General features: G+C 42.6%; 1 protein-coding gene across 5 annotated transcripts in view; it reads right to left on the bottom strand.

Moving 5' to 3' along the window:
* Positions 1–950: 950 nt before the first annotated feature.
* GCNT2 (glucosaminyl (N-acetyl) transferase 2 (I blood group)) overlaps positions 951–13,704 on the bottom strand; it is a 112,548-nt gene continuing 99,794 nt past the window's right edge. For 3 of the 5 annotated variants that reach the window (XM_032140840.2, XM_032140844.2, XM_032140839.2), the window contains exons 2-3: positions 8,874–8,966; positions 951–3,912 (exon numbers count right to left, since the gene is read on the bottom strand). In XM_032140840.2, the coding sequence (XP_031996731.1) occupies positions 3,722–3,912; positions 8,874–8,966 (284 nt within the window). In that variant the 3' untranslated portion in view covers positions 951–3,721. Of the gene's footprint in view, positions 3,913–8,348; positions 8,425–8,873; positions 8,967–13,704 lie in introns of those variants that run through there. The other 2 variants (XM_032140841.2, XM_032140845.2) reach the window with 2 other exon arrangements.

The raw sequence follows: 13,704 nt of genomic DNA, 5'->3' as shown, positions 1-13,704 counted from the left end.
TCCAGAACTTTGGAAGGCTGAGGCAGGTGGATCGCTTGAGCCCAGAAGTTTGAGACCAGGCAGGACAACATGGCAAAATCCTGTCTCTACAAAAACTACAAAAATTAGCCATGTGCGGTGATGCATGCCTGTGGTCCCAGCTACTTGGGAGGCTGAGGTGGGAGGATCACCTGAGCCCAGGAGGTTGAGGTTGCAGTGAGCCATGACTGTGCCACTGCACTCCAGCCTGGTTGACAGAGTGAGACTCTGTCTCAGAAAAACAAAAACCAAAAAAAGCAAATAAGTGATTATGTCTGGAGAAAGTAGTGCACTTTTTATTCTATATTCTTCATTATTTCCATGTTTATGAGCATGTACGTATTTATTATAGTTTAAAATGTTTTTCACTTTAGCTTTAAAATATTTTTATTTGAAAAAATATGATGGATAAGATGTCCTTTAAATGATTTTTTTTTTTTTTTTAGTATCGATCATTTTCCATGTGTCTGTTAGAGGCAATATTTAGCAAACTTACAATTGAAATGCTGCTCAAAAACATTGGCACTTGATCAGTAATTATGGTAGTATTAACATAAAACTTTTTCCTAATGTATATCTTGATTTTTTTAAATGAATAATAAAGGCAGGTAAATAATAAGTTAACTTATTCCTGTCTCAAATTTTAAAAATAGTTGTACCCTTACCAAAAAAAAAAAAAGTTATACCCAATTCAAATGACACTGATCTTCTACTGCGCCCTCTTCTCTCTATCAATCACTCCCAGTTACTCTCCCCAGCACCCCACAATGGGAAAGTTTAATGATTTTTTAGTGGATGGATGTTTCTTAGACAGGTATGCATGTATGTATGAATGTAAATTTTGTTTAATACCAGGAGAATTGCCTTGTTAGACATATCCTTTAGTGGATTTTTAACCAATTGTCATATAAAAATACGCAGTATCCCCGAAGTGGAAAACGATATATTAATTTATTCCCAAGAAAACAAAACATGGAACCTCATCGAAAACAAACATCAGATACAGTAGTTTCAGGGCATTCCCATGGGCTGTCAGAAACCCACTAGCCCAAACACTATGCTCTTCCAACATTAAAGTATTTAAGACATAGGAGAGATGACCAACAACGGACATGTAAACATCAATTCCAGAAAGATTTCTTGTTCTACGTGAGAAACATCCAGTGTAAAACATTTCTTCTTCTCAGGTGCTGTCATTTAAATAAGTTGAAAAGAGACAATTTTTAAACTCCACTGCTGACCCTGAGTGCATTCCCTATCCCCCCACCTATTTTGTTTTGATACAAAGTCTCGCTCTGTCACCCAGGCTGGAGTGCAGTGGGGCACTCTCAACTCACTGCAACCTCCACCTTCTGGGTTCAAGCGATTCTCATGCCTCAGCCTGCCAAATAGCTGGGATTACAGGCACATGCCACAAAGCCCAGCTAATTTTTATATTTTTTAGTAGAGATGGGGTTTCACCATGTTGGCCAGGCTGGTCTGGAACTCCTGGCATCAAGTGATCTACCTGCCTCGGCCTTCCAAAGTGTTGGGATTACAGGCGTGAGCCACCATGCCCGGCCCAAGCCAGAGCTTTTATAAGGGGACTCATCCCATCATGAGGATCCTACCCTCGTGACCTCATCTAAACTTCCCTTACCAAAGGCCCCATCTCAAATACCATCACATTGAGGGTTAAAGCTCCAACACATGAATTTTGGGGGGACACAGTCCCATCTATAGCAATGGCAATTTGTGCTTGGAGCCCACTCTGGTCACCTTAGTGGGGCTGGCCTCTGCGCAAGTGACAGGTTTTCACATGTGGCCTTCGAGAGTTGCTTGTGTGACCAGCTGTCCCTATTCCTTAACCCTTTACCACCCAAAACAATTCCATTTTTTTCAGTAGCAAGAAAAAAGGTTTTACTTCAAAGTCATTCCCTTTAAATATGATTGACATTCAACAGGCACAGTTACAGAAAAAAAAATAAAATTGTGTTCATTAAATTGTCATCCATTGTAGTAATTGCTTTTTGTTAGAATAAATAAATATTTAGAAACTCAACGGTTTAGTATTATAGGAATACTAAAGTAGACTTCACATTTTTTTCTGAGCTGACAGGACTTTTTCTCAGTATTAACACTGAGACCATTCTTAAAATCTACCTTCTCTGGTATACTAAATATGGCTTTATTTCACCTTCTCTCAGTAAATCCACCTCAGGAAATGAACTGAGAAGACCAGCAACAGAGTCCCAATTCTCACACAGAGAAACTGTTCCCTGGTGCTATTAACCTTTCTAAGCCTCAGTTACTTCATCTGCAAAATGGGAGTAATTATATAAGGGCCTCACAAGACTGTTGTGAGGTTTGAATGAAATCAGATACATAAAGGAATACCAGAATGGCTGGAACACAACAGGTCCTCGCTCTGTCTCCTCCTTTCTCCCTCTCTGTTGAATAATCTCTGACTTAACCCTTAATTTGTAATTACTGATCTCCTGGGCCTGGTATCATGCTACACAGCCCTGTGCGTTCCTGTATTAAACTACAATCACTCTGTAAGATTCTCCAGAGGAGGCTTTCTGGTGTTGACATTATTGCCAAGATTTTTAGAGTGAAAAAGCTCTTATGTTTCCTTTTTGTCTCAGTACATGTCCTGTACATAATAGACACTCAAGAGATGTTTATTGAATGAAGGCTGAATGAATGAATGGATGGATGAATGAGGGATAAATAACAGAGATGCTCATCTACAATTGAAGGCTCTTAAAAATCGAGCCACTACTATCAGTACCAGGCATTGTAAAGCTACTCAGAGCATACTATGGTGCAATTAAAAGCTTCACAGGATAGAATTTGGTCTCTATTTTGCAAGTAAGATAATACTGGGGAGAGGAGGGTCACAGAAGAGGAAAGTGTTCCAGACTTCAGACTAGATCTATGTGCTAGCACCTCTCTTGAATGCATATCTCCATTCTTGCAAGGATTTTTTAGTGTTCTCAATGGAAGACATGACACAGGGACCAGCCTACATTCTGGCATATAAGAGAGAAATGTTCTATTCCCTGAGGTCCTTTTACTGAAGCAACAGACAGTGAATTCTGTCTTAAAGCATATCTTGTTTCTTGTTAATGACTTTATACTATATATAGAACTTTGTCCACGAGTAAGCCAAAAATGCTAGTGTTGAAACTCAGAAACAAGATCTATTCTCCATTCAGGTAGCTTATGTTTTAAAGGAAATTGGTGAATTACCCAGAAAGCTGTTTCAGTGTCTGTCTGGTTGAGCACAGTGGTGACTGTTAAAGTGTTATAAAAGATTCCTTCTTCAAAGAAACCTAATTCTGATTTTCCTAGACAGCATTATCTGCAATTCTCTTTTTTATTCAAACATTTGTAATTTGTATATGATGAGTATCTGGTGCAAAGATCTGAGGTCATTTAAATTTATCGTTGATCCTAACAATAAACTAATATAGAGGTGAGCATCAAGAAACAGCAAGACTAAAATTGGCCGAAGTGCCCAGATTGCTCTACCCAGCCATGCTGTTAGTGTATTTCACAGTGTCCAGTGGATATTTTAAGTATAATTATGTGGCCAGGTCCTGAAGCTATAAACGTGGTCCTGAAACCACGAACTTTACAAAGGCAAAAGTCTCTCACAAAAGCAGGCTCCTCTTCCCAGCTGCAGTTTCCCTTCAGTCATGAGTAGCTCAAGAATAGCTCAAAAATACCAGCTAGGTTGTATCGCAGTTTCACTCTGATTGAGGGTTCTTTCGCGATGCCTCAGTTCTAGGCATTCCACAGTAAGGGGGTAGGTATTAAGCTCAAACTTGTTAGCAAACAGGCTTGGTGAATTAACCAGCCACTTTAAGTCTCCGTTTCCATAGATACAAATACCATGTACATAGTGGCCTGCAAAAGAAAGAACAAGAAACAGAGTCAAAACCTGCTTGCTTTCAAAAGGGTGATGAACTTACAGAATACTAGAGGTACTCTCCGACTAACTACAACTGTGCCAATGCTACAGGATTCAAATGAAATATGATGGTGCAGTCTCAGCCCACAAAGAACTGGAACTCTATTTAGAAGAACAAGAGGTCCAAACACGTTATTTGAAAAAAATGAGTTAAATCATACAAGGCATAAAATAACAGGTGTTAATATTTTAATTATTATGTTAATTATTGTGTTTATTATGTCAAAATTAATATTAAGATTGTGTTAGTAACATAATAGGTGTTACAAGGTCATTCGTGTACAGTAGTCCCCCCTTATTTGCAGTTTTGCTTTCTGAGGTTTCAGCTACCCAAGGTCAACCATGATCCAAAAATATTAAGATATTTTGAGAAAGAAAGAGAGCATATATCTTTTATTACACATAACTTTTTTATTCACAGAACTTTTATTCACATAACTTTTGTTACAGCATATTGTTATAATTGTTCTATTTTATAATTAGTTATTATTGTTAACCTCTTACTATGCCTACTTCAAAAATTAAACTTTATCATAGATATGCATGTACAGGGAAAAACAAAGTATATTTAGAGTTCAGTACTGTCTGTGGTTTCAGGCATCCACTGGGGGTCTTGAAATGTATCCCCCCGTGGATAAGGGGGGCCTACTGTATTACTAAATGAGAGTTACAGATGAGAAGTCCTACAGTGGTACAGGTCGGAGAGGTCTTTATGGGTTGCGTTGAGTAAGTCTTTTTCCTGAGCTCTGGTCTATCCAAGTGCCTACTTTGTATCTCTGCCTAGATGTGTAATAAACCTCAGTGATGTAACATGTCAATATTGAATTTTTTTTTTTAACCTCAATAGATTTGGGGTGGGCACTTTCTGCTGGGAGAGGGGGTTTTGTTGGGAATAGGTTAGAAACAAGAATGGTAGGAAGTTGCAACCTTTTCCAGAGATTCTTCTGGGCACACAATAGGACAATTGCTGGTTGACTGACTTCACAGACTGAAGGGTTGGGCCTTGTGTCTCATAAGTATGGACAGTCCTTAAAGATTTTTGAATAGAAGAATCAAGTGATGAAACTCATTTTAGTAAGATTAATTTTGAAGTGTTTTGCAAGGTACATTAGAAACTAAGAGGCTGCAGTAATAACATAAACTGGAGAGCTCATTCAAAGTTAATGTCTGTGATGAGTGGGAAAGGGAGGATATTGAAGATGCTAGTACAGAAGGACAGACAGAATGTGGTGATTAATTCAGTGGGCTGGGAAGAAGCATAATAGAGAGTAGAAATCACTGGGGAAAGAAGCCAGAATTGTAGGAAGTGAAAGAATGACCAGGCAGTGAGAACCAAAAACACAGGCCTTAAGCACATGCTTAAGGAAATGGAAGTGAACAAGGAAAGAATCTTTCAGCCTGGAGAAAGCAAAGGGTTCATAGACAACTCGTGTCTTCAGGATAGGGGCAATGAGTACAGGCTTTCGGAGAGAAGGAAAAGAGGCAGCAGAAAGGGAGAGGCTGAGAATGCAAAAGGGCAAGGGTCTGAGAGAGGGGGCCCACAGATAGCTGAGACCATAGCTGGTCGCTTTTGTTGGGAGGATGGGTGACTTGACCTCTTGAAACAGGAGGGAACAATGAAAGAAGGTGTCCGCACAGCTCTAAGATGGTGGGGCAGGATGGCAAGAGACTAGATGATGAATTTTGATCACATATCTTAAAAGTTCTTTTTCAAGTTGAAATGGTTGCTTTGGAGAATAGAAAGGCTGTTTTAGCATAACCTTGTGATATGGTCTGGCTGTGTCCCCACCCAAATCTCATCTTGAATTGTAGCTCCCATAATTCCCACGTGTTGTGGGAGGGATGCAGTGAGAGATAAATGAATCATGGGGGGAGGTTTGCCCCATGATTGTTCTCGTGGTAGTGAGTAAGTCTCATGAGATCTGATGGTTTTATAAGGGGTTTCCTCTTTTGCTTGGCTCTCATTCTCTTTTTCCTGCCACCATGTAAGATGTGCCTTTTGCCTTCTGCCAGGACCTCCCCAGCCACGTGGAACTGTAAGTCCATTAAACTTCTTTTTCTTTGTAAATTACACAGTCTTGGGTATATCTTTATTAGCAGTGTGAAAACAGACTAATACACCTTAGGAGCTTAAAGGTGAGCAGGAAAGCTGAAAAGGTGTCCCTTAGGAAGGGCACTAGGAAAATAATGAGGTAAACAAAAGGATAAGTAGGTAGCCAGGAGGCCTAGCTGAAGTTAGATGACAGGACCCAATGGTGGGTGTGTCTTAAAAGAGTTCCACAGCACTCTCCACCAATACTCTGCCTAGGGAAGTACAAATGGCAAAAAAGGCAGATGGAGGTAATGATTAGGGTTAGGAATCAGCCTTGTAGGGTCAAAATGGCAAAGGGACCGAAAATGTTGGTGAGGACAACTTGTAGTGGCTGATTACAATACATGGGTCAGACAGGGAGTCCTCAGAAGGAAGCTCATAGAAGGAAAAGCTTGAAATGTTGAACCTCTGGAAATCCCAATTCAAACAAAAACAACATGGTTTAGGTGTGGACATACAACAGTGAACAAACTGGTCAAAAATCCTAGCTGTCTTGGAGCTTCTGCTCTGGGAAGAAAGACAGTAAAATAAGTAGGATGTAAGTAGGTGAAGGAAACTAGTAGAGGTGACAAAGACACTGTAATCAGAGATGGGCACTTCAAGTTGAAGATCACTCTAAGTGCTAAGAGGGCCGATGAAGGTAGTACAGGCTGGGTGCGGTGGCTCATGCCTGTAATCCCAGCACTTTGGGAGGCCGAGGCAGATGGATCACGAGGTCAGGAGTTCGAGACCAGTCTGGCCAACATGGTGAAACCCTGTCTCTACTAAAAATACAAAAATTAGCTGGGCGTGGTGGTGGGTGCCTGTAATCTCAGCTACTCAGGAGGCTGAGGCAGGAGAATCACTTGAACCTGGGAGATGGAGATTCCAGTGAGCTGAGATCGTGCCACTGCACTCCAGCCTGGGTGACAAGAGTGAAACTCCATCTCAAAAAAAAAAAAAAAAAAAGAATGTAGGCAGGTGGCATGCACTATCCCCTGGAGAAAATATGGGCTGATTAAAGTAAATATATTAACATGCTTCAGAATGGACCAAAATTTCTTTACACTTGCATGAAAACGTTGCTGTCCACAGTGGGATGAGACCATCAAGAGACACATGAGAAAGAGGCTGGTGTAATGGAGAGCTGTAGAGATGGAGCAACTTGGAGATTTTCACCTGAAACATTTAACATTTAGGTGCAGGTAAGATGGGGCCGGGCACAGTGGCTCACGCCTGTAATCCCAGCACTTTGGGAGACCAAGGGGGTCAGATCATGAGGTCAAGAGATTGAGGCCATCCTGGCCAACATGGTGAAACCCCGTCTCTACTAAAAATACAAAAATTAGCTGAGCGTGGTGACATGCACCTGTTGTCCCAGCTACTTGGGAGGCTGAGGCAGGAGAATCGCTTGAACCTGGGTGGTGGAAGTTGCAGCAGTGAGCTGAGATCACGCCACTGCTCTCCAGCCTGGTGATAGAGCAAGAATCCATCTCAAAAAAAAAAAAAAAAAAAAAAAAAAAGATGGACTGATGAGTAGAGGCAAAGTCTTGTTACCATAAGGAGAAAAGGCCAAACCACCATATTGTGATTCATTCTTTCATTCATTCGTTCAAACAATCACTTACTAAATAAATATTTATTGCATATTATGGACTGAATTGTTTGTCTCTCTAAATTCATATGTTGAATCCTAACACTGAGTGTCTCAGAATGGAGACAGGGTCTTTAAAGAGGTAATTAAATTAAAATGAGACCTTTAGGGTGGTCCGTAATCCAATATGACTGGTCTCCTTAGAAGAAGAGGTGATTAGGACACAGACACACACAGAGGGAAGACCATGTGAGAACACAGGGAGAAAATGCCATCTACGAGCCAAGCAGAGAGGCCTCAATAAACCAGCCCTGTTGACACCTGGATCTTGGACTTCCAGCCTCTAGAACTAAATAAATTTCTGTTAAGCACCCAGTCTGTGCCACTTTGTTAAGGCAGCCCTAGCAAACTAATACTCATGCCCAGTATATGCTGGGCAATATTCTGAATGCAGTGTGTTCCAGGACTGATAAAACCTCTTCTTCATAAAATTCTATAGAAATGGAAATGACTTAGGATTTCTAGTTCTTTTCCATTTGGAGGGGAACCCTTCTTGCTAGTGTAACCTGCCATCCATCATGCCAGAGCTGTGCAAACCCCAACAGCTCTCCAAGCCACTGGGAAGGCTGCCTGTAGGGGTAGCAGGGACTGGCCTGAGGGTTGGGGGCCCAGCTTTCTCTGCAGTGCCAACATACATCACTTCTCCTCCTGATGGCTTTCCCCTCTAAACAGCTGGACTCCCAGAAGGCACAGCAAGAGGAATAAACAAGAAGAAGGGTGACTCTACAAGAAAAAAAAAAAAATTAGCCAGGTGTGGTGGTACATGCCTGTGGTCCCAGCTTCTTGGGAGGCTGAGGTGTGAGGCCTGAACCCAGGATGTTGAGGCTGCAGTGAGCTGTATTCTTGCTACTGCACTCCAGCTTGAATGACAGAGTGAGACCCTGCCTCTAAAGAAAGAAAGAAAGCTGAAAACTAGCAGGGAGAAAAACATGCTGCCATGATTTGAGCCCATTTTTCCATCTCCCTAGGTAATTATAAGTTGGAGAACATCAGTGAGATGTTTAAACTTATTTTTGAAGGACTGTGTCTTGAAGCCTCTGGCTTCTCCAATAACTAACAGATTGGTCTAAATATAGCACCAATTCTCTCTCCATGAGAACCCTGGATTCCACAGCTACCTTCCTGCTAACACCAACAGGCAGTGGCCTAGAAGCATGGAACGAGAGCCTCACCATGGCAGCCTCCGTGTCTGTCTTCCATGTCACTCCACTTTATAGCTCTGAGGTTTCCAGTCCAGGATGCATTTGGCATAGAGCCAGGAACACCTGCAATGTTGATAAAGAAGAAGCATAGAGATGAGAATCATAGAGAAGGGCATCAATTTCATCAATTAAGCCTCTAAGTCAGGCTTACTTTCTTTCAGTTTATTACATTTCACATTTCGCACAGATTGGTATGTACTGATCTACCCATCTTCTGTTTCCTCCAGTTGATCTTTTGACCAGAATTTTAGTTGTTGACTCATCATCTAATTAGTATAACATCTAATTCAATCAATATACAAATCAACATACTAATACAATTCTGATCCATTTACTAATACCTAAGTCGGTTGGGGGGTGGGGTGCTATAGGCTGGCATCTTGCTAAGCCAGGGTTTCTCCACTTCAGTACGATTGACACTTTGGGCTGGATGATTCTTTGTTGTGGGGGCTGTCCTGTGTTTTGTAAGATGTTTAGCAGCATCCTTGGCCTCTACCCGATAGATGCCAATAGCACCCTCTCCTCAATTGTGACAACCAAAAACGTCTGCAGATATTGCCAAATGTCCTGTGGGGAGAAAAATCACCCCATTTGAGAAACACTGTGCTAAGTGTTTTTCAATAACCCTGTCTATGAAATAAATTTTGGATAGGTCATAGAGATTGAAGGGTCTATTTAATCATAGTTAGACTCCAAGTTTATAATATATAAATTATTACTAGAGAAGTTGCCAGACATAGTGGCTCATGCCTGTAATCCCAGCATTTAGGAGGCCAAGGTAAGAAGATCCCTGGGCAACATAATGAAACCCTGTCTCTACAAAAAATAAAAAATTAGCTGAGTGTGGTGGCACATGCTTGTAGTCCCATGTACTTAGGAGGCTGAGGTGGGAGGATCGTGTGAGCCTAGGAAGTCAAGGCTGCAGTGAGCCATGACTGTGCCACCGTACTCCAGCCTGGGCCACAGAGCAGGACCCTGTCTCAAAAAAAAAAATTAAAGAAAGAAAGAAAAGGAAAACATGGGAGTCAACATAAATGCAACTAAAAGAGAAATACTTTGCTTTAGAGTTACAGCATTTTCCATCAGTGAGTAATGCAATCTGAATTTTGATACAATGGCACTATGCAAATGCTATCTGTACCCAAATTTCAATAGTCCTCTCTTAGAAGATTCTTTTTAATTATTGATAAGATATTTTGTGGTAGGCAGAATAATGGCCTCCACCCACCCTCTCAAACACACACATGCAGAACAGACAAAGATGCCTACATCCTAATCCCTGGAACCTGAGAATATGTTATTTTACACAGCAAAGGGGGATTAAAGTTGCTGATCAGTGACCTTAAAATAGGGAGGTTATCCTGAATTATCTGGGTGAGCCAAATGTAATCACGGGGGTCCTTAACATTGGAAGAGGGAAACAGAAGAGCTGGACAGAGTGACGCGATGTGAGAAGGCTCCACTCTGACTCTGCCTTTGCTGTTTGAAGATGGGGGAAGAAGCCACCAGCCAGGAATGTGAGTGGCCTCTAGAAGCTAGAAAAGGCAAGGAAATGGATTGTATTCGGAGCCTACAGATAGGAACCTGACCCAGCCAATGCCTGGATTTCAGCCTGGTCAGGCTTTTGTCCTACAGAATTGTAAGACAATATATTTAGGTTGTTGAAGCTGCTAAATTTGTGGTTATTTGTTGCAGTGCCAGGTAAAAAGCGAATACACATGCTAATGAGAAAAAAAATGACTCAAGGGTTGTGTACAGTGGCTCATACCTGTAATCCTAGTGCTTTGGGAGGCCGAGGCGGGAGGATTGCTTGAGGCCTGGAGTCCGAGACCAGCCTGGGCAACACAGTGAGACCCTACCTCTACTAAAAATTTTTTTAAAAATTAGGCAGGCGTTGTGGCTCCCACCTGTGGTCCCAGCTACTCAGGAGGCTGAGACAGGAGGATCACTTGAGCCAAGGAGTTCGAGACTGCAGTGAACAATGATTGCACATCTGCACTCCAGCCTGGGCAACACAGAAAGACAGCATGTCCACAATTTTTTTTTTTTTAAATTAGCCAAGCATGGTGGTGCACTCTTGTAGTCCCAGCTACTGGGGAGGCTGAAGTGGGAGGATTGCTTGAGCCTAGGAGCTAAAGGCTGCAGTGAGTTTGAGTACCACTGTATTCCAGCCTGGGTGACAAAAAAGGGATCATTCCTAAAATAAAAGAAAAAAAAGCTACTTAAGACAATGAATATTTTTAATAGTTTTTAATAAAGAAAAAAATTGGACAAGACCAATATTTTAAAAAAATTTAATTGAATTAGGCTTTTAAAAATATTAATAAAAATGTGCATTTTCAGAAGAAAAAAGGTCTGTTATTTTGCCCTGATGTCATATGATAATTATATGATGATCTGATTTGTAACCAGGTTTCCTAACTAAAATTAAATTTTGTTACAGCCTTTCCTGTAAACAGCATGAGTCTTAAATCCTAAGGGCTCTCTATAAGGCAAGAGTCTTTTCTTCCTGCTACCTAAACTTGAATTTATTTAATAAAAGTATTCAACTATTCAAGAAAAACACTATTAAGCAATATTTCTATTTCTTTAACTTGCATTTTAATACTTTGCAATTATTTTGATGCTTGCCTATCTAAAAAGAAGCTACCTTGTTTTGTTCTTAACACACATTTTAAAAGAATTTGGAGTAAAACTTGTCTGGTGAAGCTGTGGGATGGGGAAGGAGAGTCTGGAAAGCAAAGAGAGAATCTGGCTTATTTACCTACATCTGTGTGCTTAGCTGACGTGTCATTATGAGCCAATGTCTATTAAATAACTACATCACAAAAGTATGGAGTACATTCCCATGACAAAAAGTCATTTAATGTTGAAATGACTGTATTTTTGAAAGCACAAGACGTTTTTCTTCCTTTTTCATTCTCTTTAATATTGATAATCCCAAACGGACTCTTACTCAGAAACAGATTCCATTATTGCAGAGCTAAGATCGTGACATTTATAATTAATTACCTGCTGTCTTTATAAAATGAACACATAACACCTACTAACCTCCTGTTACTGAAATTCCAAGCCTCAACTTCGATACTTCCTGTTTGATGACAGGTGTCAAACACATATGTGCTTAGATATTATTCATGTTTGTGCATTAAGACATTATTTTTAAAAGCAGAAGGGGAAAGAAGGGCAAACAGAACAAGCTGAATTCTACTCTTTTTGCAAAGAATCCTGAGGAACAGAAATATCTGGCAGGAGAGGGCACAAAGCCTTGCTTTTCTAGTGTGGCTCTTAAGAGTAGGGGCATCAGCAGCACCTGGGAGCTTGTCAGAAATGCAGAATCTGGCCAGGCGTGGTGGCTCACACCTGTAATCCCAACACTTTGGGAGGCTGAGGCGGGTGGATCACCTGAGGTCAGGAGTTCAAGACCAGCCTGGCCAACATGGTGAAACCCTGTCTCTACTAAAGATACAAAAATTAGCCAGGTGTGATGGCGCGCACCTGTAGTCTCTGCTACACAGTAGGCTGAGGCAAGATAATTGTTTGAACCTGGGAGGTGGAGGCTGCAGTGAGCCGAGGTTGCACCACTGCACTCCAGCCTGGGAGACAGAGTGAGACCCTGTCCCCGCCAAAAAAAGAAAGAAAGAAGTGAATGCAGAATCTGGCCAGGTGCAGTGGCCCATGCCTGTGGTCCCAGCATTTTGGGAGGCTGAGGTGTCAGAGGCGTGTGAACCAGAGCAACTCCATCTTAAATAGGAGCTGGGTAAAATGAGGCGGAAACCTACTGGGCCGCATTCCCAGATGGTTACGGCATTCTAAGTCACAGTGAGAGGTGACAGCATGCTAGCAGCCCTGGCTCACTCTCAGCGCCTCCTCGGCATTGGCGCCCACTCTGGCTGCACTTGAGGAGCACTTCAGCCCGCGGCTGCACTGTGGGAGCCCCTTTCTGTGCTGGCCAAGGCCGAAGCCGGCTCCCTCAGCTTGCCAGGAGGTGTGGAGAGAGAGGCGCGGGCGGGAACCGGGGCTGCGCGCCGTGCTTGCCGGCAAGTGTGAGTTCCGGGTAGGAGTGGGCTCGACGGCCCGGCACTCGGAGCAGCTGGCCGGCCCCGCCGGCCCCCGGCAGTGAGGGGCTTAGCACCTGGGGCGGCAGCTACTGCGCTCCATTTCTCGCTGGGCCTTAGCTATCTAGCCCGGGGGCAGGGCTCAGCAACTGCAGCCCGCCATGCCTGAGCCTCCCCAACGAACGCCCCTCCCTGCTCCACGGTGCCCAGTCCCATCAACCGCCCAAGGCCTGAGGAGTGCGGGTGCACGGCGCAGGACTGGCAGGCAGCTCCACCTGTGGTCCTGGTGCAGGATCCACTGGGTGAAGCCAGCTGGGCTCCTGAGGCTGGTGGGGACTTGGAGAATCTTTATGTCTAGCTAAGGGATTGTAAATACACCAATCAGTACTCTGTATCTAGCTCAAGGTTTGTAAACACACCAATCAGCACCCTGTGTCTAGCTCAGGGTTTGTGGATGCACCAGTTGGCACTCTGTGTCTAGCTCAAGGGTTGTAAATGCACCAATCAGCACTCTGTGTCTAGCTCATGGTTTGTAAATACACCAATGGGCACACTGCATCTAGCTAATCTAGTGGGGATGTGGAGAACTTGTGTGTCTAGCTCAGGGATTGTAAACACACCAATCAGCACCCTGTCAAAACGGACCAATCAGCAGGATGTGGGTGGGGCCAGATAAGAGAATAAAAGCAGGCTGCCCCAGCTAGCAGTGGCAGTCTGTTTGGGTCCTATTCTATCCTGTAGAA

Source organism: Hylobates moloch, unplaced genomic scaffold (assembly GCF_009828535.3).
Source record: "Hylobates moloch isolate HMO894 unplaced genomic scaffold, HMol_V3 SCAFFOLD_20, whole genome shotgun sequence".
Lineage (NCBI taxonomy): Eukaryota > Metazoa > Chordata > Mammalia > Primates > Hylobatidae > Hylobates > Hylobates moloch.
This window is presented reverse-complemented; position numbering and strand designations above follow the sequence as displayed.